This window comes from Sceloporus occidentalis, unplaced genomic scaffold (genome assembly GCF_023333645.1).
Source record: "Sceloporus occidentalis isolate IW3139 unplaced genomic scaffold, rSceOcc1.0.p SCAF_1, whole genome shotgun sequence".
In the NCBI taxonomy this organism is placed as follows: domain Eukaryota; kingdom Metazoa; phylum Chordata; class Lepidosauria; order Squamata; family Phrynosomatidae; genus Sceloporus; species Sceloporus occidentalis.
The window spans coordinates 232,757,561-232,769,939 of NW_028316981.1; the positions used below are offsets into that span (position 1 = coordinate 232,757,561).

Sequence of the window (12,379 nt, forward strand, 5' to 3'; positions counted from 1 at the left end):
CAAATAACTCCAGAAGAAAGAAAAAAATCATTTGAATCTACAAACATATATGTTAAGATAGTTAAAAAAAGTGTATCTATATCACACCTGCACTCTGAACTTCCAGGTTGCTCCAACTGGAACTCCAGGTATAGGTCCATAGTGATTGGAAGGAACAATAGTGCATTCCTTAGTGCGGCCAACACAGGCCATACCCTATAGACATAAGAAAGACAATTGATAAATCAAAATGATAGGATGCTTTAGGAAAGGTGTTTTGCTTCCAAAATTCTTTAAATTACAGGAAAAAATATGATTTGATCAATTAATCAGAAAAAAACTCAGCTCACTCTTGGCTGATATTTCTTTAAATTCATAGTACAGTCTGTAACCCAGGAAGCAGGTGCACAAAACCTGAGCTGTGTTTTGAGCCCAGGAACATGAGCCACCAGAAAATTCACTTTAATCTGGGCTCCAGAGCATGCCACGTTCCTATACACTGCTGGGATATGGCCCCTAAGACCCTTTTTGAATTTTATTTATTTATTTATGGTATTTTTACCCAGCCCTAAAGGCTATCAGAGCGGATAATTTGTCCCCAAGGCTGGAAAAAATTACTCATCCTTGCTTCTGATGTGCACATTATGTTGTATCCTGACAACTCATGTTTTGGAGAACACAACACAGAACATACAGTAATATCTTTTTCCAAATATGTTTTACCTTGCCCCAATCTCGTTGGCTGTCTGTACATGCAGATGGCATCTTTGCCTTCTTTTTGCTTTGCTTTAGCTTTTCCCCAGCCTTTACAACTTCATCGGAATCATTTTTACAGGAAGGGCAGTACCTAAAAGATACAGGCTTTAAAATTAATAACTACAGCATGAAAAATAAGGTGAAAATATGCAGAGAAGTAACATGGTCTCCAAAATTTTGTGCAAGACTGAGAAATTGACCTTGATGGTCAAACAAACCACTTTCTGTTGACAAGGCTATGCTCCCTCCTCCCCATTTGATAGGTTAGCTGCAATCCTCTGCTCAACTCTGGAGCTCTAAATTCAGAACTGATTGGGAAGATTCTCTGTGCAATGCAAAAGCAAGTCCTTTCTTCCCCTACCTTCTCTTCCTAGAAGATGGTGGTGGTTTGCTTTGTCTTTGCACTTGCTGGAAGCTCGAAGCACACAGCAAACATTATAACACAGTATTTACCAAACTTTGTAAATGATCATGAACAGTACCATTCAAATTTCTCTAGGAATCTCCAGAGGGCAAAGACAAAACATAAGATATTTGATTTATTCTGTTATGCACTCATCAATGATATTTGCTTCTGTGTATCTGATCTTAGTCTATAGGAGGAAATCAAAACTATTTAGGCACTAAGGTGTAACTGTGTATGAAATAACCGTTACAGTACTGGCAGTAATATTCTTTCTGAAAATTATTCCTCCATGAGTAAAATATTAACAATTTCATATTTTCTTCTTTCAATGAACACAAAAGAACTTGAACCAAACAGTTCTTTGAATATAAAATTAATTTATCTAAAGGGAAAGTAATACAGATCTATCAATATTAAGTGTCAGCAGGAATGTAAATTCTTTAGCTCTATAAAACTGAAATTTTATGCTTTTTCTACAATCTCACACCTCATGAACTATAGATCTGTGCTGCATTATTTACCAGTCTTCATCTTCTGGTATCTTGCTCAAAGGTGGATTCAGGCAGTATATGTGGTAGGCCATATTACACTCATCGCAAAGAAGTTGCATGTGGGCATCTTGTTTCCCCCCACACAAATAACAGGAACAAAATCGGCATTCTTTATCTGGGTCAGCCCTGCAGTGCTTGCATTCAGGACCACTCTTTCCTGCAAAGCAAAATGGGATAAACTTATCTTCCATATTAAAGAAAGGGCTTTAAAATGACTATGCATAAGTGTGAGTAAACAAACAAAGAAACCAAAGCATACATAATATCAAGCCATACTTCACAAAATAGAAAGCTCAGCCCATTCATAAATTATTCCACAACCTACTACACCTTGGAAATATCAAGAGTTCATGAGCTTAGGTGAAAAATCTGTTTAATCTGTAGGTGAGAAATCTGTTTAAGCAAAGAAGCAAAACTCATTTTAGAATTACACATATATATGTTCACACACCCTCACCTGGGTGGTAAAGAAGAAGCAGGGGCAGTTCCATCATGCCTAGGCCCAGAAACAGATGAAAGAGCCTCCCTTCCATCCCAACTACCACTGCCCTGGCCTCGGAGGAAGAGAAGAAACAGGTACAATTCCACCATACCTGGGCCAGAAGCAGAATGAGACCCTCTCCTCCATCCCAACTGCCAATGCCCTGACTGAGAAAAAGAGAAGCAGCAGTATTTGCTGGACTGACTCCCTCTCCCTCATTGCCATCCCCTTTTCCTTTTGTGTCTTGTCTTAATAAGATTGTAATGTTTATTTCTGGATCTAAGTGTAGAAGACAGATAACAGAATCAAGGAACCATAAGTTACGATTTTAAGGCAATACAATGCATTCTCTTGGGTTCAGAATATTTAACTCTTAAGTTCAAGTATTTTGAATCAAGCTCTTGCTGATGGATAAAAAGAAAAGAAGCAGTTCCCTCAAGCCAGATGTCTGCCCACCCCTGTCTAGTCTGAGCCATGGGGCCATTCACAGGAACCACGTTATATATATATATATATATATATATATATATATATATATATATGATGGAATGAAAACAGTGTAATTAGGGATAATTAATATTCAATGAAGAGATTAAAACATAGGATCTTTTTCCTCTTCTCTGGCTTAAATGATTGAATGGATATAACTGAAGGGGAAATATATTTTTATAATTTTATATGGATTTTACCCTTTACTCTTATTTCTTTTCCCCATACGGATATTGTAAAGGATATATGCACTAATACATTTTTTTTCTTTTTTCTTGGTAGTATTTGCTATAAATTAAAAAAAGAGGGATACCAATCGGCTTCCTGGAGTGATGGAAGTGTTTAGCTTTAGAGAATTACTGATAATATGTATAATATGTATAGGTATATGTATGTAATGTCTATTTGTAAAATGCTTGTTAGTTTATTATGTGTCATTATTTGTTATTCGTGTTTTAATTAAATAAAATGAAAAAATATATATATATATTTCTATTAAAAGTAGTTTGCAATTATAACATCTTCCTGGCTCCTCAAAATTAGGAATAGCAGCTAGGAAGAAGTTATGATTGCAAACTTCTTTTAATAGAAAAATATATAAATTTGTGGAACTTTTGGAAATTTAGTCGATTCACACCTTTTTATTCAGACAAGCTCTTTAATATATTAAAGAACTCTGAAATATACAGTGGTACCCCGGGTTACGAAATTAATTCGTTCCGCCGCCGCTTTCGTAACCCGGAAACTTTAGCTAGCCGAAAAGCCCATAGGCGCTAATAGCGAAAGCCGCGATTCCGTGTGAAATCGCGCTGAAAAGCACCAAATTTTTGTTCGTAACCCGAAATAACCTTCGTAACCCGGAAATGTTTTTTTCAATGGATTTTTTTCGTAACCCGGAAATTTCGTAAGGCGGCGCATTCGTATCCCAGGGTACCACTGTATATCATTTCTGCTCATTTTATTCAGCCAACCTAAACATGAAGCATTCTATAAGAAACCGAAAGCTGAAGTCTCCAACTACACTTTTTGGTTTCCTATTGTTTATTGTTTGCCTTTGTTTAAAACAAGACAAAAGAACTAAAATGAAATTATGATTACTGCCCAAAGAGAAATATAAACACCACTGTAATTATGTTTTCATTTATCTTGTTGCTATTGCAGTAAATTCTTTTCACTTCAGTCTTCATCCAAAAAAAGTTCCCAAAACGTTTTTTTAAATCAATGTAAGCAGATCAATATAAATAATCCTTTCCTATTGTGATGGTCTGAGTCCCCCTCCTGCTTCTAACTCATAGGGGATGGAACCACTAGAGACTATCTTAACTGAATTAAGCTGCCACCACCTAGTGAACTGCCCCCTGCTTTTTCTTGTAACTCAGTAGGAAGTTACTTTGGAGTTACTTTCCGTCTCTGACCCTGCAGAGAATTTTCTCCCCACCCCCCAACCCTTGTGACCAGATGAAATAAAGCAAAGGCACTCTCTTATGTAAGGTTGCCTTCTCCCAGGAACATTTTGAGATTACAAGTTACAGAGTTGATCATTCCAGCCAAATCAAGGAAAGAATCAAAAGATCCTAATGCAGCTAGCTAATACATTCCCTAATGCTACTCACAGAAGAGATGGTATTTGTAGTCCTTGTTCATGGGACTAGCTGAAAGATTGGACTCCATGGCCTGGCTCCACCAGCCTCCTCCCATGGAGACCCTGATCCAGAAGGTTTGTTGTTTAAAAACATCTCCTTGTGGTCCTTCCCCAGCTTTTTATAGCCTTGGCTCAGAATGATCTCGAAGGTTTCTGCTTCTGCCAACTGCCCATCTCAATGGACAGTTACTATCTCATCACTTTTGTGATGCTACCTCATAAAAATGTACTTCCTCCCACATTTAATCCCAATTTGTTATCTGGGGTAAAGGCCCTGATAATGGGAAGATCTTGAGAAGGACGTTTCCATTATCACACTTCTACATTCACCATTTTAAAAACTCATAATATAAAAATAATGGAATTGGAAGAAATAAGCAAAAAGAGAAATTATGACTCTAGTTCTCGAATTTACAAGCTTTTTATACTGACCAGCTAGACTGGAAAACATTCTAGGAGGCAAAATGTGAGGAGGAGCCAAAAGATGCTGGTGTCTCATCTTCCTTCACTTCCTATCTCTGCTGAACACATACAAGTGATTTATTTTTTTCTTAAAAAGCTGAATAAGATTGGAGTCAATATCTAATTCATAGAACTGTGTATCCTGAGCTGTTTGATGTGGAAAACTGACAAATTTCTTTTCTAACATGCCAGGGACCACTACAGTATTTGACTGGTTCCTTATTTCCAGGATATATGAAAGGCACCTGCAGCAGCTCATGAACCAGCACTGGCCTATTACCATTACTTTGAGAAGCACTGTCAAATAAGACAATATGAATTCCCTATTTGTATTCATTTACAAAATCTTTAAACCATGATCAGACATCAATAAATGCGATTGTCTAGCTGTTAATATGTTTGCAAAGAATCTGAGGTTTCAGCAAAGGAGACTGGCTGAATAACCAAAATTGAAAGCTATTTTTGAATATAGTAAAGCACTATTTATTCTTAAATTTCTTTCATGGCAAGGTAAGGTAGGAGGTAAGGTGGATGAAGATTAACCTTCCATTTTGAAGCCAAGCCCTCCCTCCAGTCCATCTGCCTTGGTCCAGGCCTTGGAGGTAGAGAGGAACTGCTGGACCTCTTACCCTCTCCCTCCACCACTCCCTTCTCCTTCTGTGTCATGTCTTTTTAGATTGTAAGCCCGAGGGCAGGGAACCGTCTAACTAAAAAGATTGCATGTACAGCGCTGTGTAAATTTACAGCGCTTCATAAATAAAGGTTAATAATAATAATAATAATAATAATATAATCAACTGAGACCAGTATTTTTCAGATACCCTCTGAGTAGAGGTGGCGCAGTGGTTAAATGCCTGTACTGCAGCCATTTACTCAAAACCACAAGGTTGCGAGTTCAAGACCAGCAAAAGGGCCCAAGCTCGACTCAGGCTTGCATCCTTCCGAGGTCGCTAAAATGAGTACCCAGACTGTTGGGGGCAAATTAGCTTACTTGCTAATTAGCTTGCTTGCTGTTCACCGCTATGATCTTTGGAATAGCGGTATATAAACAAAACAAATTATTATTATTATTAACTAATATTACAAGTTCATTTTTCATTACATCACTCTATAGCAGCCACCCACACCTGGAGCCTCTATACTGATCAATGGTGATGCAGGTTGGGGCCTATGGGAGTTAATATCCAAATATCTGGAGATAAGGAAATAATGGAATGTTGCTCTACATGGGGGGGGGGGGGGGGATTTGTTGTTCTGTAAATTTCCTTACAAATAATTATATACACATTAAACCACAAGCCATGTAAAAACATTTCCATAAACTACTTAATTATTTGTATAACAATGCTTAAAGCATAGCACCATGAAAGACACAGATGTACAAAATATACATTATATTGCATACATTGAAAACATTCATAAATAAGAAGTTTTACAACACTGTGGAATATAAAATACCTACTTCTGAACTCTCCATCTGCAAATGTCAGAGGATACGCTCCTGGCTTTTCAATCTTGTATATTTCTTCTATAAAAAGAAGTTTGCAGTCATTTATACCATCTTCTGGACCCCTGAAATTAAAGAATAAAAGAATCTAGCTCAGTTTCTTGAATTCCATTTGCAGTGTTGATTAATGAAATACCAATGAAGGTTACCTCAAACCACTGCTGCTTGTTTTTACTGTATAAATAAATTATAAAAATACTAACTGAAATGGAATAAAAAGTATATTACAGACTGAAATTCTGAAAGCATTTAATACCATTTAACATCAGTCCTGAAATTTTAGAGCAAAATAAAATAAATGATACATGCAGGTGAAGAATATTATTATCATTATTATTATTATTAACCTTTTTTATAAAGCGCTGTAAATTTACACAGCGCTGTACATACAATCTTTTTAATTAGACGGTTATAAATTATAATAATAAATTATAAATACCTAATATAAATTAGATATTTTCATAAACATTTTTGAATTACTGTTTACAATGCCGTATTTTTTTCACTGAACACATTACCCGCAGTCACCCATAATGATATCAACAGCAATGTAAAACCACTAAAAACAAGAAAATAGTAAATGGCAAATTGACAAAAGAAGTCTGATATACTTGCAGCAAAAAAGAGACCAAGCAACAGTACAGGCACAATCAAGCTAAAGGATTCTTTTCCTTGATAATTTTTTATGACTAGCATACATACAAATTTAACAACCAACATAAAAATAAACAGGACTAAAGATTAAACAATTTTATCACACCCTGTAATAGCAAATTCAAGTGATTACTAATCAATTGGGGCCAAATCAAGACGACTGAGAAACAAGATGGGTGTACCAGCAATCTGCAGACTGAGGGTCACAAACAGAAAAACCCACCCCAGTGCTGATGGTGCACTCAGTAGCCATGGTCAGATGCAGATGAAAAAAAAATACAAGGATGGAGGAGAATGCAAAATTTCCCACTCAGCAATTTCAAAGGAGAAATTGAACATATCTGCACAATATTCTCCAGTGGTAAATGTGCAAGATCTGAGGACTGTTAATAACAAGGCCTCTTGGAAGTCTCTCATTCATATAGGTTCACCACAAGTCAAAATTGATTTGAGAGTTCAAAACAACAATAAAGCTCTCACTGAAATCTAAGAGGACAATGGTCCAAAAGAGAAAGCCAGAGGGGGGCTGCTTTTGGCTGCTCCGAGGGTGTGGCGTTTACATGATGCATATCCCCAGAGCACCCAGAGGCCTAATGCAGCCCAAAGCCAGCTTTTATCCACTCCTCGCCTCAGTCCATTTGGGACTGCAGCCAGAGGCACCCTTGGGAATGCAGCGTGTTTTCATGGCCGCAAGGCTATCGGGCTGGGAGCAGCTTCTGGCCGCTCCTGGATGCCCATCTATTTCATCCCTTACAATGGGTTTAGCTTTGGCCAGGATTGTAATGTATATATTCAAAATCCTGAGTAATAAATTTCATAATACTGAACAAGTTTTGCATAACATCCAGTTCAGTTCAGCCAATTATCAGATATGTTATATTGTGGTAGGAGTTAAGCAGGGTCACACTGTCCACAAGATGGTACAGCTGGCCTTCTACATTTGTCAGTTTGACTCTTGCAGATTTGATTATATATAGATTGCTTACTGCCATCTCTGCTGCTGCCCTACACCATTTTAAACAGGGACTGGAAACCTCACAAGACTGAGAGGCTATGGACAAGTCCCTATTAAAAATAGTATAGATCAGTAGCAGCAAAGCCCACTAGCTGCCCACTTCTACCTTGCGAAGGAACCCTGTCTTCTAAGGCATCCATAGTGGGTTGAACCTACAGATTGTACTTTTTGTTTGCATTAAATATGGGGAGGAGGGTAGTTATTTGCGGTTTTCCCACTTTCTGCATAGGGTCCTGTCCTCCTAACCCCAGCAAATGTGGAGGGCTGTATGCTTTGTAAGAACAAGACAGAGATTTATTTTTTTAAGCTGTGCATATGAGACTCCTGGTCTTTACAATGACTACCCATTTCGCTTATTGCACATAAACATGGTACATGGACAGTGCATTTGGCAGACAGAAGAAGGAAGAGTGCTTATTGCTCCCTCTCCCATCTATCTTAACATATATGCCCAAAGTCTAGTGGCTTCTATACAATTATATCAGTTTGATATCACTTTAACTACCATGACTCCATTCCATGGGAACATGCAGTTCTTAGAATTATCTGATACAGTTCTAGTCCATTTCTTGAACTATAGCACTAAAGTTCTCTATAGTTAACCAAACTACAAATCCCAGTCCCTTTGATGGAGCCATAGCTGGCTCAAATTAAAACAAAACACTGAACTGAAAGAGTTTTCACCACATCTGTTACACCACATCTGTCACTGCTGCTTTTCAGTGTTATGCTTTTGTGAATGTGTTCACCCTTCTCACCCCTCCCATTTGGTTTTATGTAAGTTTCTTGGTTTTCAGCTCACCAATATTCATCAGAGTTTCTTCTGCCACCACAGTAACAGAAAGCTGCCAAAATGTTTCCTATCTCAGGATTATGAGCACAGCTGGAATAAGTACAGTAGGGGAAAGAAAAGCCAAGGAAGTGATGATTTCCCCCAGTTCTCTGAAATAAAGTCTTCCTACAGGGAAAAAAAAAGGACTATTCAAGTGAAGATGAGAAAATGGGTAGGGACACCTACTCATTTCTAGCAGGCATCCATCCACCCTGAAGGGAACACTGAATATCACAATTTCAGCCAATGTTTGTGTGACTAAGCAGCTTCTCTTTTCAGGCTTCAATCCTGCAGAGTTCAATCCAATGCCTAAACCCATTTTCACACTACTGGAAGGCAGATATGCAAAAGAGAAACAGAACCAAAAACCCAGGGCTTCCATTTGGGATAAAATTTACAGGAATAAAATGTCCTTTCTGTGCAATCTGTATCTTTGAAGAGCAAAATTACTGGTCATGCGCAAGTACAACATAACATAAATTCCTCCTGTTCTTAACCTCCCTTGAAACCAGAAATTTGGAGGTTAGAAATCCACTCTGCAATAATAATATTTTATACATGTGCATATACATACTTTGAACTATACTACTTTTATTCTTTTCTCCATTTAATATTTTCATTTTTTTTAAAATAGTCTAAGTATAAATGTAAGCTCTATACAAATTAATTTTTGAGTAATCTACTGAACCAAAGGGCAAGTGCCTCTAAATTTAACAAAAGATAATTGGGATGCTACCCCTATACCCACTTACAAACATCAGTTGACAAAATTCAACCAAAATTATTTCAGAACATTAAATATAGGACAACATTTTCAGTATTCTAGGTAGCAGTTAGAAAAGGAAAATAATCTTAAATCTAAGATGGCCAAGAGTATTAACAATTTTAAACCGTTTGGCAAGAAATCCATATTTAGATGCATGCTCACTACAAGCAACTAATTGATTTGGCGGTTGCCACAGTTACTGTCAAGGAACCTCCTCAAGGTCAACAAGGAAATATTTGAGGCCAGAAGGATCAACAACAAAGAAGAAACCTTTGGAATAGAAGAGGTTTAAGACCTTGACATGACAGATACAATATCAATTTTAATTATTTAAACTGTGAAGTAAGAGATAACAAGTTTAGGTAAAATTATGTCTTTTCATGCCAAAATACCATTGTGGCTTGTTGCAAACCTAGTAACTGTCAGATGCAAAAGGAACAGATTAGAATGAGAGTGGGCAACTATGGCTCTCCAAATGTTACTGGATTGCAACTCCCATTTTCCCTAACCAGATTAGCCAGTGGTGAGGGACTATGGGAATCCAACTACATTGGGAAGACAACAGTTGCACACTTCTACCCTACAGCACTGGAATATCCTTACTATGCTGTTTTAAGAAACCACAGCATATAGAGACAGCCTGGATGACCATACAGGCATTATCTTTTTAGCTTTTCATCCTTCCTTCTTGCCATGCCATGATTAAACGAGAAGCCTAGTCTCCTACCAGGAACCAACTTACACACTGATAATACAATCAATTATAATCTATTTGAACATTTTAAAATACCAGTTATAAAGATGGCAATTCTGGCATCTGAAAATAGGTAGGAATGAAAAAATACATGGAGATGTTACAGCTGAAAAGTGAAATCATTAAGTGTCGTTGTGCTTTTTGTTTGTTTTGTTTTGTTCCTTTGTAGATGGGCTGAAAAATTAATAAATTCTTACCCCAGCATAATTTTGGCATAAACTTCTTTGTTAGTCCTTGAAATTTCCCTCAAAGAGGTAATTTCTGCATCAAACCAGAATCCTCTCTCTTCTGGACTCTCTACATTGTAGTTAACCATCACCACGTCACCCACACATAACTCATTCCATTTCAAAATAGTTCTTGCTCGTGGTCGTAGGTTACGGACAGCCATTTCTACAATGCCACTCTCCGGATATCTTGAAGGAAGAAAAAAGGAAAAGGTTATGAGATCATGTAACCTATTACAAAGCAAAGTAAACAAATACAGAATTTTCATTCTGACTCACTGGAAATAACAATTTGGATTTTAAAAAAAAATCTGACATAAAGCTCTTATTGGATCTAGGTTGATAATTTTGACAGATTTATTTTAAAGACTATCATGGGCCATATTCAAGGAGCCACATACAGTAACTAGAAATATAATCCTAACATTATTTACTTGAAGCAAGTACCAATAAATTCAATGGAACTTTCTCGCTAATAAGAGTGCTCAGGATTTCAACTTGTAGAGTTTATGATGTATGGGAAACTGCTTCTGAAAACACAGTGGAATACAAAGAACATTTTGGAAAATGGCATGAAGGATGCTTTTGCACAGATGCTAAACCCATAAAACAGAGTCTGGAACAGTGATCTTATACATCTAAGAGTTATATAGGACATTAGACATGGCAGGGGGCTGGACTGGATGGCCCTTGTGGCCTATGATTCTGTAAATTAGTTTTGGACTTTTTCAATGTGATCCTGAAAAAAACAGAATGATGATTCCCATTAACTGTATTATTTAAAATCATAATCTGGGAAAACATTAGGATCAACGTAATCTTAAATCTGGGAATAAAATTTTAACAGCTTCAATTAAACTTCCATTTCAATCTTACTGAAACTGTAGTTTACAGAAGTAATGACAGTAAAACTAGCTAAGAGGTAACAAAGGTTTCAATTAAGGGTTTCAATGAAAAAAATACATTTACAGATTAGTATGAAGATTTTAGTTATCCTCAAATTTTTAAATCCTTAAATGCCCCCCCCCCCTTTACAAATCTCTTCAAGACCCCATTGCTTCACACTCTGAAAAGCAGCTTGACAGGTAGCATGGAAAAGTCCTATCCCAAGTACAAAGCTTACCTATCACTCAATTATCCTACCCATACATAGGAAGCATTGTGGCATATTTCCTCATATTTTGACCTCCATTGTCACTTTTGCTCTATGTCCGATAAAGAACACAATAAAGGAATACCAAATTATTACAAGTGACTTCACAAGCTCAGGGTATCTGAAACCCGGAGTCAAAGTTTAAGCCCAACAGCCACAATCAAATCAATGTATAAAACATCACAAGTGCTTTGCTTTGAGAGCACAGATCAGAGAATTATTATTCTGTACCAATTCCCAAATATTAAAACAGCTTCCTCATATTTTCATGTACTAATCCATCTCAACTATTTTGAAGAACAGAACCAAGGTTTATAATTGCCTGCATTTTAAAATTATTTTTTATTAAAATATAAAAAATTTAAATTATCATTATGGAAAGAATCATATTACTAAACAAATATTAGTTAAGGAAAGCAAATCCTGCATCTCATTAAAGTTGTGTTTGACACTATTAATCAAACTTGTAATAAAAATTGTCATTATAAAAGGGAAAGGAGTTAGGATTTGTGAGCTGTTCAAAAAAGCATTTCACCTTTTTTCATGTGGTCACAAGTGTAATAAATTATTACATTTTATAAATATAAATAAATAAAATACAAACAATATTTTCATAAACTATTTAACGAAGTAAATGCTTCAACACCTGAAAAGAGAACAGCATTGTGTAGTGAGAAATGTAGCAGTTTTGAGTGTTGCACCACT

The 12,379-nt window shown here is 36.6% G+C and overlaps 1 protein-coding gene across 2 annotated transcripts in view; it reads right to left on the reverse strand.

The window, feature by feature from the left end:
* Positions 1-12,379, reverse strand: part of UHRF2 (ubiquitin like with PHD and ring finger domains 2) — a 63,821-nt gene that overhangs the window by 22,472 nt on the left and 28,970 nt on the right. For both annotated transcript variants that reach the window (XM_089489924.1, XM_089489913.1), the window contains exons 4-8: positions 10,492-10,710; positions 6,229-6,338; positions 1,663-1,849; positions 703-826; positions 88-195 (exon numbers count right to left, since the gene is read on the reverse strand). In XM_089489924.1, coding sequence (XP_089346050.1) covers positions 88-195; positions 703-826; positions 1,663-1,849; positions 6,229-6,338; positions 10,492-10,710 — 748 coding nt within the window. The remainder of the gene's footprint in view (positions 1-87; positions 196-702; positions 827-1,662; positions 1,850-6,228; positions 6,339-10,491; positions 10,711-12,379) is intronic.